The 12,740-nt window shown below is 40.7% G+C and overlaps 1 protein-coding gene across 3 annotated transcripts in view; it reads left to right on the forward strand.

Annotated features, from left to right (window-relative positions):
• Positions 1-12,740, forward strand: part of SLC12A1 (solute carrier family 12 member 1) — a gene marked incomplete at its 3' end in the record, with an annotated part of 80,219 nt that overhangs the window by 11,830 nt on the left and 55,649 nt on the right. The window contains exons 2-5 of one of the 3 annotated variants that reach the window (XM_084240366.1): positions 1,966-2,097; positions 2,235-2,310; positions 8,612-8,707; positions 11,665-11,804. In XM_084240366.1, the coding sequence (XP_084096492.1) occupies positions 1,966-2,097; positions 2,235-2,310; positions 8,612-8,707; positions 11,665-11,804 (444 nt within the window). Of the gene's footprint in view, positions 1-1,965; positions 2,098-2,234; positions 2,311-8,611; positions 8,708-9,242; positions 9,339-9,863; positions 9,960-11,664; positions 11,805-12,740 lie in introns of all 3 variants that reach the window. The other 2 variants (XM_084240364.1, XM_084240365.1) reach the window with 2 other exon arrangements.

A 12,740-nucleotide genomic window follows, 5' to 3' on the forward strand; every position in this document is an offset into this window, starting at 1 on the left:
CAATCTGCCTGTTCTGTTCTCCCCTGTGTCTCTGGTGAATCCTCTCATCTCTGGTATCTCTGGCCTGTGTGCATAAATAAATAAATCTTGTATGCATAAATAAACAAATCTTTAAAAAAAATAAAATAAAAAGTCAGGTAGGTGCTAGATACTCTAAACTATGTGGGTGCACCTGAAATTATTCAGTCATATCTAAAAAGAGAAATTAGCTGTTCTTAACTTAAAAGAAACAGAACTATTTCCTCTTTCATTGGATTCAGAAACTATCTACTGAGAAGGAAGGCCTTTTTCAAAGTTAGACCATAGAAAAACAAAGGTTTTAACCTTTGTTTAAACTACTTCTTACTTCTACTCAGTCTAGCTTTCTGAGAGTTGTGAGACTTTGACCATTTGTACAATCCCACCAGCATATTCAACAAATCCTGAGGAAATACATATCAAATCTGAAAGAAACTTCTCCAGGAATAGCATTCCTGTAGCCATAAAGTGTCTTTAAGTCATTTTAGCATACAGGTTCCCCCTCCAACCAAAAATAAATGTTCCTATGAGACCTTTCATAAGCTAAAATGGCACAAAGTGAGGAAGCGATGACCATTCACTTCTATACGAAAATTGAGATGGGGGTGGAGAGTGGTGGAGGTGGTGGTTGCAGGCCCAAAAGGAAACCCACCGAATCATACCAAATAAGACATAAAACATGAAATCACACTCACATATAGTAAAAGTAGGAATGAAATGAAAACTGCACAGTCTGCAGAAAGTAGTTATGAGGAAAGAGCTTGTTGGAGCCTCTCTGGCTATTCTTCTTGGGGAGAAAGCTGCTTCTACATAGCTGCTCAAAATCAGGAGCTGAGCACTATTTTCCCTTTTTGACTTTTGTAGCAAAAGCTAAGTGACATAACAGCAAAAGCGAAGTGAATTCTTGAAAAGAGACCCCCGCTCACTCTTGATAATCTTTCCTCTCTGCATCACTATTTCTCTTTTATTCTTTTTGTATTGTAAATGTTAGCAGGCAGAATGAGGGGCACTGGGATCCTCCCAAACCTACATGTTCTAAATAGGTTCTACTATCTACCACATCAAGATAAAACATACTCTAGTGAGTAAGATCTTCAACAGGAAAGAACTTTAATGTAATTAATGTGCAACAATTAGTGTGCAACAAAAAGAAGAGTAGAGAAAGAATACGTCACAATAGTTTACACTTGAAGTGCCCATGTTACCCGTCCTCTCATGGGTAAATGCCCAGGCAAAAAAAGGGTTGGCCCAAAGTAGGATCACTGAGACCTGAAAGCTAGTCACCAGTCTAAGGTACCTACTGTTGAGGACCCATAGGAAAGGGGCAGAAGGGGCCAGAAAATGTGGAAGGAAATGAGCAAAAATCAAAATCTGAGTCAAGATAAAGGGTGCCTTCATCAGCCTCTCCACACGTCTCTCACCCATGTCTCTTTCAAGTGTTTCTCTCCATGTCCCCCTAGTCCCTGGTACAAGTCCAAGGCCGAGAAGCAAGAATAGCTTCTTCTTCACATATTTCTGTTCCTGTGCCTCCTCCTGTCTTCTTCCTTCCCCATCTCTCTCTACTTCTTCCTCCTTTTCCTCAGCTTTTCATCTCTGCTCAATTCCTCCCTTCCTTGGGTGGGGCAGGGAAACTGGAACCCCCCCTTTCTATGGATATCATCACACTGTTGCATAGACTTATCCAAATCTGACCATTCCCCCACTAGGATTCTCACCAGTCAAACTGCATTCCATCAGCCCACCCTGCATCTGAGCTATGTCTGAAGGCCCCCACTGTGTAAACCATCAGCAACTAGGACACAAAACAATGATCTGATTTAAATGCCTAGAATAGGTCCTTGGCTGTCCTCCCATAAAGTTTTGTGTCAGTTGTTTTAATGTGTCTTTGAATGTTCTGTAAAACCACTTGTTGACCAAATACTGTGTTTTTACTCTTTAAAACTGCAGAACGTGGCAGTGGCCCCAGGCCCCGCAGACAGGGTTGCTAATGGTGATGGGATGCCTGCAGAGGAACAAGCTGAAAACAAGGAAGAGGATAAAGGCGGTGCTGTGAAGTTTGGATGGGTGAAAGGTGTGCTGGTGAGAAAAGCTTCTGTGTTTACAAACGAAACTCTCCATTCAGTGTTCTATGGACTAAGGCCTGAATAGCAGACTTGCAAAGGAGTTTTATCCCATTGTCACTTCTCACGTCCTTTTCAATGTGCTTCGACCCACAGGTGAGATGCATGCTAAACATCTGGGGTGTCATGCTCTTCATTCGCCTCTCCTGGATTGTTGGGGAAGCTGGAATTGGTAGGCATTCCCCCCTCTTTTATAAATTTCAGTGTAAACTAGAAATTCAATAGGCAGCCTTTTTTTCACCATTAACACTGAATGTGAGATGAAGGTCACAGAATTAATCTGTACGTGGTCTCTTTCCCTTTGCCTCTTTGATAATGTTTACCAGAGAAAAAGGTGAAGAGTTAACTCCTGGAAGACTGGAATTTTCCAGTTTGTCATGCAGATGAGTGCTCAAGTAAAAATTTCTATCTTTTCATAGCATTTTAGGTTTCCAGGGATACGGAGACACATTCTTTTTAAATAATAGTGTTCACATCTTGAGACACATTGACATTTATCAGAATTCTCTCTTATGATTATTGGCAAAAGTTCATTAAACAAAAATAACTTGTGGAAAAACTGGTGACCTAATAAAAATGCTGAATTGTTGGAGATTTTCCAAAGAAAATAGCTGTGTTACTTTCAGGTACCAGCAGTAAGAAAACAAAGGTTAAGTGAGTATTGCCAGATAGAAGCTTAAAATAGTAGATAAAATGACCAAGATAATGTATATAACTATTACTAATTTTTCTCAATGGAAAACGGATTTTGTTGAAATTATTTTGAGTGACTATTCAATGTTTTAAAATATAATTTTCCCTGTAAGGTATTATTTCCTGTGGCAAGTCTTTTTTATTGCAAGTTTGTTAGTACAATTTATATGAAAAATTCATCTTAACTTTATCAGAATCCTTGATTTAAGTGATAAAAATAAATGATATCCTACTCTTCTATATGGAAAAATTAGTGATGTTCTACCTTGTATATGAAAATAGATACACACATATAAACATTTATGTACATATAATGTATATATGTATATATGTGTGTATGAGTGTATATACCCAACATATTGATACACATTGAAGGAAGACATCAATCATCATCTCCAGAACTTACAGGTTCAGACATGCTTTCAGATATTGCTCCAGAATATATCTCAAGTCACAATTAAAAAGTACTTGGTCATTATCTATTGCCTTTGATCCTCAAAACTCCCTCAGAACCACTAGACTAACTCAAAGAAGAAAGGGCTGATTTGTACATTGAAATACTGGAGTGAGTTCCCATACTTTTCCTGGTTTCATGTTTGGCAACTGCTGTGTTCCTGACAAAGGGCTGCTTGCCGGCTTTATGAAGCATATCAAATGAATGCCTGCAGCTGCAGGGGCCAAAATAAGTATATGCTGTTCCATGGAAAATCTACATCTTAATATTGCCAAGTTTTTGCTCCAGGGCTTCATGCAAAATTAGGTTTTTAAGGGCAGTTTAGTAACTTATTGAGATCATCAAGAAACATTACTTTGTTTGGAGGTGTGAGTGCAGCCAAGGGCAAGAGTAATTCTTTTTAATGCAACTTATTTAACATCCATATGCTTGGGCAATAATCTGAACCTTAATCAGATCTTACATTATTCTTCACTGTCAATCCAGTTGCATGTTTACTGCAGAATTGTAAAATAGAAAGGATCCCATTTTCTACCAATCGATCATGCTTTCAGATATCAGTGTTGTTTTAGTAAGCACCTTTTATTCAGTAGTCAAATCCTACTCTATGCGGATTTGACTACCTAAATAGGTATCCGGTGGGTTTTTCCTTTGAACGGAGGGCTTTTTTTTCAATTCTCTGAAAACAGACTTTAGTAAGTAGCAGAAACTTATTATGGTATTCACTTTTACTGGCCTTTGTTATGAACTTAAAGCTAAATGAGTTGATTAGTCACCATCTGGGTCACATTTGGGTTTCTTTTACTGGGAAAGGAACCAATACAATTCATTTCTTCTTGCTCTGAGAGTAGTTTGGGTAAGAAACCTGAATATACTTTCATGTCGAGGCCTGGGACTAAATCCAGCAGGAGCTGGAGCCAGCAGTTATGGCAACTGAAGCTCGTGTATAACCACTCTGGGGCTTTCAGTTTTACCTGTTTTGTCCCCCTAGCAAATGGTAGAATGAGCTGATGGTGCCCTCTAGTTTTTCTTCTCTGGAGACCTTGCCTGGAGCAAGATGGTTTTCAATAAATTTAACAATGAGGCAAGAAAAAAGGGTGTGACCTGAAGCAAGTCATTTATATTGTTTCACCTCCTCCTCTGAAAATTAGGGAGCTGGATTGTTTCACATTCAGTTTTTTTAAAAGATAGAGCTAAATAACCTTGCTCAAAAACTAGACGCAAATTGAGACCGGCTGGGGCTGGCTCACTAATCTTCAGACCATGGAGTTCGTAAAGAATGCCTGGAAAGTTAGTTTCACAAAGTACAGAATCCTGGGATTCACCTTGAAAGATCCAAACTCAGCAGATCTGGGCATTTTTAATAAGCACTCGAGGCATTTCTTGGACTGGTTCAAGGGCAGCACATGGAGACAACTCTGGACTGAATGTTCTCTAAGCTGCCTTTTACCTTGGGAATTTATGTTTGGTTCTGAGAGAAGAAAAATATTCACTGTTTAAATGTATAAAGTTTCATTCCATGAGTTCAAATGGTTTATAGAAATATATACAATGTTAAAGGACAGGTTTAAAATTGCTGAGAAAATAAAGGTAGGGAAATAACAAAAGTTAGAACAGCTTCGATGTCCTGAAATGCAAACTACATGCTTCTATAGTTCCTGGGGCGAACTAAACATTTGATATCAAACATTCTCAAAACAAAATTAAATGCAAAATAGTGTACAAAAAATAAAAAGAAATTACCTTCAGTCCATGAGATAGACATGAGTCCTTAGTAATGCAGAGGCGATACTTGCCACTGGATCCACGCAACTGATACAAAGAATTTAGTGCAACTCTTTCTTACAACACCAAAATTTTAAGAATCTAATGGGACTCTCAGTGTTCAGGGGAAAATCCTCCCACTCCATCTGGACTTTTGTGACTGGGCAAATGGACAAATTAATTAGATCAGAAGAGAAGAAGACCAAATTTAATAATATATGTACAGAAAATTTTACACAACTATAAAATCTCAAGTAGGGTAAGCCAGGGGTTTATATCCTGTGCTAAGGGACATGGGGAAGGGATTTACTGTGGCAAGAAGGAGATAAGTTCATTTTTAAGGGTAAAAAGATTCATTTCTCAGGTAGGGTGTGTTCACTGATAAACCTGTACCTGGGTGACTCCCTCACACGCATCTTCTAGATCAGTAAGAGAGGAGTGATTTCTTCTTCAATTAGTAGAGCAAAGGGTTTAAGGGAGACACAAGTGCTTCTCCTTAGCCTGCGGGGCCTTGATTGACTTTAGTTCCACATAGCCAGGTGACACTCATTGGAAAAAGGCTTACTCAGAACATCTAGGAAAAAGCCTATCTGACCCCTCTGGGGGGACCTTCCTACAGTACCAAAGCTACAGCAATCCAAGTTTGCATCTCATGCCCAGAATGAACCTCTTCCTACTGCACTTTAACCTGCAAAACCTGCTTCCTACACTTGAACCTGCAATAAAGCCTAGAGACTCCTGTACAGCCAAAGCCAAGATACAGCTGAGAGCATCAGGAGAGCCAGGCTCTAGTGCCTTGTTTGCATTTCTGTCCTTACCCTCCCATCACCTCTCCTAGGGCATGACCAGAGAACATAACCTCTGTTGGCTGACTACCCCTCTAATCACTCTTGGGACAAAAGAGCCTGCCAGTAACAATTACGCAGCATCTGCTTTATGTAGGGGAGCTTACCAAATCAGCCTCGGGAAGAGCACCCTGGCTGCAGCCAGGGTGATTTCAGAGGCTGTGACCCTATAACCTCTCTGTGAATTCTGGATCAGCCTCCATTGAAGAGCGTTTTGTAAGAGGAGAATAAAGCCTAGGCATATTAGGCTCTTTGGCAAGTGCCCTGTAAACAAGACTGACAGTAGACAGAGTAACATGAGAAAAACAATCAGAAGTTTATTAACAGGGCTCCCTGCACACATGTTGGACTACTCAGCAACAACAAACTCAAAGGGATAATTAGAAAACGGACTTCTAATTCTGTTCTTTTGCATCTTAACAAAAGGATACAATTTTAGAGAAGTGACAGGACAAAGGAAAAGAACTACTCATTTTCTCAGGTAGCAAATTGTGGGGAGGCAAATATCTGGGTAACTAATGGAAGATAAGGGCTAGTTAGTGAAGTTTGTTGTGTAGATTCTTCTGGCGCAATCTCCAGCTGTAAAGGCCTATCTCCAGTGATTAATTTCTGTCCTTTCTAGTATAGAGGTAAGGGGAGGCACTTTTGCAAATGTATGTCCTGCTTTGAAGAAGTATTTCTTTCCTATGCCTTCAACGTAAAAATAGTCCTCATACTAAAGCGGCATATTTCAAGGTAACATATCCTGGTACCCTTCAGTATCCTCCTGCTATTTATTTCCTGAAACTGAAAGCAGCCTCGGCTTCCTCTAAATTCTGGCCTTCACTGCTTTCTTCCTCTCATAATCATCACTGGCCTTCTGCAGCATAAGATCCTTGAGGGCAATGTTCTTCATTTGGACCTTGTATGGCTATGCCAGCAAGTGCACAGCTGAATGTACAGTCGGCTTATACTAAACTGCAGCTACTATGGTCTTTGTAGATATGAGAAAGCAGTGCCCTTGATGGCGTACTGTGTGTCCTGTGTCATGCTACTTTATTTTTTTTTTATAGTAGTTCTTTTTTTCTAAAGATTTTATTTATTTTTATACAAGAACCAGGGTATAGGCCAGATGTGTGGGAGGGTGAGAGGATTCACCAGAGACAGAGCGGGGAACAGAACAGTCAGACTGATGAAATACACTGCTGAGGGGTGCAACTGGCGAGACAGGAGAGGTCTGCTTCACCATGTGGGATTCTCACTGGCCGGTTGGTATCGAACCCGCACTGCAGAGGCTGCGGACAGCTTCACAGTGTGGCACTCAACTGCCTGTGCCACCAGGGAGGCCCCATGCTACTTTACATAGGCATTCTTTTTTTTTTTTTACTTGAGTACAGGCCAGAAGTATAGGGGGTGAGAGGATTCACCCAGAGACAGAGTGGGGAACAGAACAGGCAGAGTGACTGAAACACACTGCTGAGGGGAGCAGCAGGCAAGCTAGGAGAGGTCCGCTGCGCCATATGGGCAGCTCCCGGCCGGCCAGGAATAGAACTCATGCTGCAGAGGCTGCGGACAGCCCCACAGTGTGGTGCCCAATCCCTTGCACCACAGGGAGGCCCTACATAGGCATTCTTCACACTAGTCACTTCACACTTGCATTCTTTCTAATGTCGTTGCCATTTTAGCTCAGCAAATAAGTGACTTGTGTGAGGTCACATGGCTAATAAGTAAACATAGTTCAGTTTGATTCTTTTCACTTTACTCATTGGCCAGATGAACAGTTTGCTATCCTCCATGTTATTTTCCCATTCCTATACAACCACATGCACATTAAAAAGTAGTTACCTGGAAGGATGAACATTTATTCTCCAGTGATATTAGCAGTTTTTAAAAAAGATTTATTTATTTATGCATACAAGAGCTGGGGTGCAGGCCAGAGCCGGGGGGGAGGGGTGTGAGATGAGAGGATTCACCGGAGACAGAGTGGGGAGCGGAACAGGCAGATCTACTAAAATACATTGCTGAGGGGAGTCGTGGGTGAGACAGGAGAGGTCTGCTGCACCATGTGGGTCACCTCCCTAGCCAGGGATCAAACTCGTGCTGGAGTGACTATGGATAGCTTCATAGTGCTGCGTCTTAATCCCTTGTGCCACCAGGGAGGCCACAATATTAGCAGTTCGAACTTGTATGAACTAATGATTATGTTTATTGATGTTTACAACTTCATCAAGAGTGGCTTTCAGAGCTTCCCTGCTGGCACAAGGAGTTAGGATGCAACCTACGAAGCTATCAGCAGCCACTACACGAGTTCGATCCCCGGCCAGGGAGATACCCACATGGTGCAGCAGACCTCTCCTGGCTCTCCAAAGCAGTGTACTTTGGTCAATCTGCCTGTTCTGCTCCCCACTCTGTCTCTGGTGAATCCTCTCACCCCCCACACCCAGAGGGGTGTGGGCCTTTACCCCAGTTCTTGCATACAGAAATGAACAAAAAAAAAAATGTACTTCACATGAAATGTTGACCAGTTGCAGTTGTTTGCAAATCACATAATACATATTAGTGCTTGAGTTTCTTAGTGCCACAGGCCAAAACCCTCAGTCAAGCATGTACTCTGTTGTCAGGCCAACTTGCTAAGCTCAAGTGTGGTCCTTTGGTGATTAGACTTGCTGACTTCTATGTAAACCATCTAACAAATGTTCCACCATTTAATTGCCTTTATTTTTCCTCTCTCAACTGAGGTCTTGGTGTGATTATCATCGGCTTAGCCGTGACAGTGACTGGTATCACTGGTTTATCCACCTCGGCTATTGCCACAAATGGATATGTCAGAGGAGGTAATTAAATGTGCCACCCACAGAATCATTTATAAGGTAAAAGCAACGTGGGCGCCAGTAGTTCACCACTGACCTTTCTGGAGTATTTTCAAAGGTAATCTAAGTTGGGTCCTTTTTCCCTCATCGCTCAGGCAAGAGATGTGCAAGAAAAATGGAGAGGAATTTAACCTTTGTCAACCCCCCAACTTTTTCATCCAGGTTCCTCTCAAGCAAGAGAGAAGGTCAAATGTCGTGTCTTCTCTTTTCACAGCCAGGGCGGTTTCTCTCCCAGGACACCAACATAAGTCAACCTTTCCTTTCCAGGACTGCATTTTAGATTGTATTTACTTGGAGAAAACATCCCTCATCCTAATGAGCAGTTCCCCAACTCGATCGTTATGCCAGGCATGCCAGTTTCTCCTCAGCACAAAGGAACTCCGTTGGGGTCCAAGGCTTGGATATAAAAACTCCAATTAAAGGCAGTATAGTTTGCAGCCATAGGGGATCCAAGGAGGAAAAGTAAAATGTAATATCTTCTATCTTTCATTGCTAACAGGTCTTGGAGTTCTGATAATTCTTCTTTCCACCATGGTAACTTCTATTACTGGGTTGTCAACTTCTGCCATAGCGACTAATGGGTTTGTTCGTGGAGGTAAAATTTCTAAGATATCTAATGCTCTCATCACTTGCTACGGGTAGGCAAAATTTTTTTTTATCTATTTCTTCTTGATGGGATCAAGGAAGTATTCCAAGGTTCTTGAATCCTGGCTTGCACTTTGGATGAGCTGGATGCAGAAGGAGACAAGGTACCGTAAATACAGTTCAGGTCTAGTCTGGTCAGCTGCGCTCTCTCTTCTAATGGACCTCAATGGCACATTTGCAAGTCATGGATCCCAAATGCTCAATTGCCCTGGGTAAATGTTTTCCTTTTCAGGCTTGTCTGCACACCTGTTGCTGGCGTTCCCTGGAAAATAATTCCTGGACATGGCTGCAATTTTAAAGTTCAGTACATTGCAGGTGTTTCCTAGATCTTCATGGGATGGGATTTTTAAGAACATTTCAGGTTTTTCATTGGGAGACCGAGACTTCTGTACTAAAACTCAGCTTGCTGCTGCTGGAAATTCTGGTGACTTCTCTCACTACTGGAGCCAAACACGTTTCTTGGGGGATTTTGCAGGTCTTGGAGTCATCATCATTGGCCTGAGCGTGGTGGTGACAACACTCACAGGTATTTCTATGTCTGCTATTTGCACAAATGGAGTGGTAAGAGGAGGTAAGCCGATTCATTTGCTTTTGACTCAAGCTTTGGTTACATAGTAGTGTCTAGAATTGATTTACTTTGGGGAGTAAAATTTGTAATTAGTCCCCAAGGTCTTAAGGCAAAATAAATAGCCCGAAATTTAAACAACGAAGGGAAAATACTTTTAAATAAGAAGGTCTCCAGAAAAGACTTCTCTGACCTATTTTCTGTGTTTAAACATATTTATGAAGTGGACAGTGACCAGGTGTCTAGAAAGAAGACAAGGAGTAGTATAGTAAAATATATGGCTTCTTTGGGCCTTGGATGAATGCCTCAACTCTGAGGGGTCCTCAGCATGGGGGTCCCCCAGCACCCCAGATGTCACTGCTGAACTCAGTAGAGCCTCAGAGATCATGACCACAATATACTCCTTGTGGCCAAGAGGCATGAGAAGATCTTTTAAAAGAAAATAAAAAGAAGGAAAAAAAAAGGGTTTTTCCACATCATCCCAGAACGGGCAAGTCTAGTAAGACAATAAAATGGATAAAGTTTATCACAGTTCTTCTAATTTCCTTCCTTCCCCTAGCCATTCTGCTTTGGCTCCCCAGGCACTCTGCTTGGGATATCTTATCTGGGTCTCCCTATCCAGAGTCTTCTAAAACTCCATCCTATCCACAATGTACCTCCCCTTACAACTTCTATTTGTCTCTCATTTTGATCTAGCCTTGGGAACTGGATCATTTATTTAATGTAACCTGGACAAAGGAAATGGTGGGGATTTGCCTCATCCAGAGGACAAGTCACATATTAGAGCAGGTGTGACCCCTGAACCCAAAAGAATTACTATATTAGGAAAAAGTCCTTTTCTGTAAAAGTTTTGGTTCTGGATATGTTTGTTCAATGGCATTCCCCCAATTCTGTCCATCTCTAAGACTAGCTCAGTACAGGAACTCATTCATTCACTATGGTCTGCGATAACATCTAATTATTTAAGCCCTCTCAGTGTCTAGTCTTTTTTAGCTTCAGCAAGCTGCTTTCAGCAGCTTCTAGCCAGTTAACCAGCCCTGTTCAGTCTCTCACGTCCTCAGAAGGACACAGTCATATCTAGAATCAACCTTTTCAAGGTCCAAGGGGAAAGCACTTGTCCCAGAACTCCTTTCCATTTTTCCCATTTTTCACTCCCATACACACACTTGGGTCCATGGCAATAATCATGCCATCTTGAGCTACAAATACAGGAAAGAGAGTCCAACTTATAAAATGAATAACCCGTAGCAGTATCCAGATGACTTTTTATGCGACTGATCAGTACAGAAAGGTATATATATACCAGAAAATGATGCCAGAATGGAATTCAGGAGAACAGTGATAAACTTATTCACTTCACCTTTTGCTTAGGCTTGTGGATTGCAGATATAAAATTTTGTATTACTGATTTGAACTCTCCCATGAATTACTGATTTGAACTCTCGCATGAGTTTTTTCCTAAAACAAAGCATTTCATTGGTAAAGTTTGTTGTGTTCTTATTTGCAGCATTTGTATACAGTTGGCCTCAATAAACTGTATTTTATTAAGCTAAGATGGTTCTATTATAGATTGTCTATAGAGTGCAAGGAAGAGCTAAGTTCATCGTTGACACAAGATTCATAAAATTATTAGGAAGTTGTAATATCATCATTAGAATAATCAATGTTTTAAATGTTCCTCAACGTTAAACATGCTCATTTCTTATTTCAGGTGGGGCCTACTATCTTATTTCCAGAAGCTTAGGGCCCGAGTTTGGTGGGTCTATAGGCTTGATCTTTGCTTTTGCCAATGCAGTAGCTGTTGCCATGTATGTGGTGGGATTTGCTGAGACTGTGGTAGATCTCCTTAAGGTACTTCAAAACTTTTCTTCAGTCAAGTAAGATAATTTGGTTCAGGTTGCTGTTTCAGGATACCAAGGCATGTCATTATGGTCAGATGAGAGGGAACCGATTTATTCTGCAGAATGTGAAGGTGGATATAGTTGAGGGAGCCCCAGACTAGGCACCACTTATGACAAGGAGGCCTGGCTCTCATTTTGCCAACTGAGGGATTGTGGACCAGTCCCTCTATTCTTCTAAACCTCGTTTTCCAAATCTAAAATATGGTCTAATAATATTGTTCTATGTACCTCATAAAAATGTGGTAAAGATCAAATGAAATGATGTGCATAAAATTCTGCATAAAAATATGAAAAAGAGATACATAACAGGTGATTTTATACCTGTAACATGACTATTATGATTATAGATTTCCAAAGGGAAAGTTTAAACATGAGAATAACTCACTATAGGAAACTGTATGTTTCCTAGTTTAGGTCCAGTGCAGATGTTATACATGTAAACAAGTTAATTTAGCTTGTATAGAAATTAACTTTTAGTCAACCTCACATGATAATGCTAACATTGTCTGAATTCTATTGGTAGTACTGCTATTGAAAATTAGATGAATACGTGAGTGGATTATATAATTCATAAGGTATCTTATCTTCAAGAGATGCATTATCTGATTTGTATAGTTTGTACTTAATTGAACAGCACTTAGAAACTACTGGAAACTACTCACATTTATTCCTCTAGGATTTTCCTTGACACAAAAATAACTAGCTTGAAGCAAAACGTGATTGTGTATGTATACCTCCTTTTACTTAGTGCTACCCTAGCTTTAAAAGCTGTGACAGAATGATTCGCTAAAATTTCCAGTCTTAACCTTGCTATCAAAGGCCTATTATCATTGGAAAAAAATGGTTCTTTGTCCTCTCAAATTTATGAGCACTTGACTGTTCTGAT

Source organism: Talpa europaea, assembly GCF_964194135.1.
Source record: "Talpa europaea genome assembly, chromosome: 8".
Taxonomy (NCBI): Eukaryota; Metazoa; Chordata; class Mammalia; order Eulipotyphla; family Talpidae; genus Talpa; species Talpa europaea.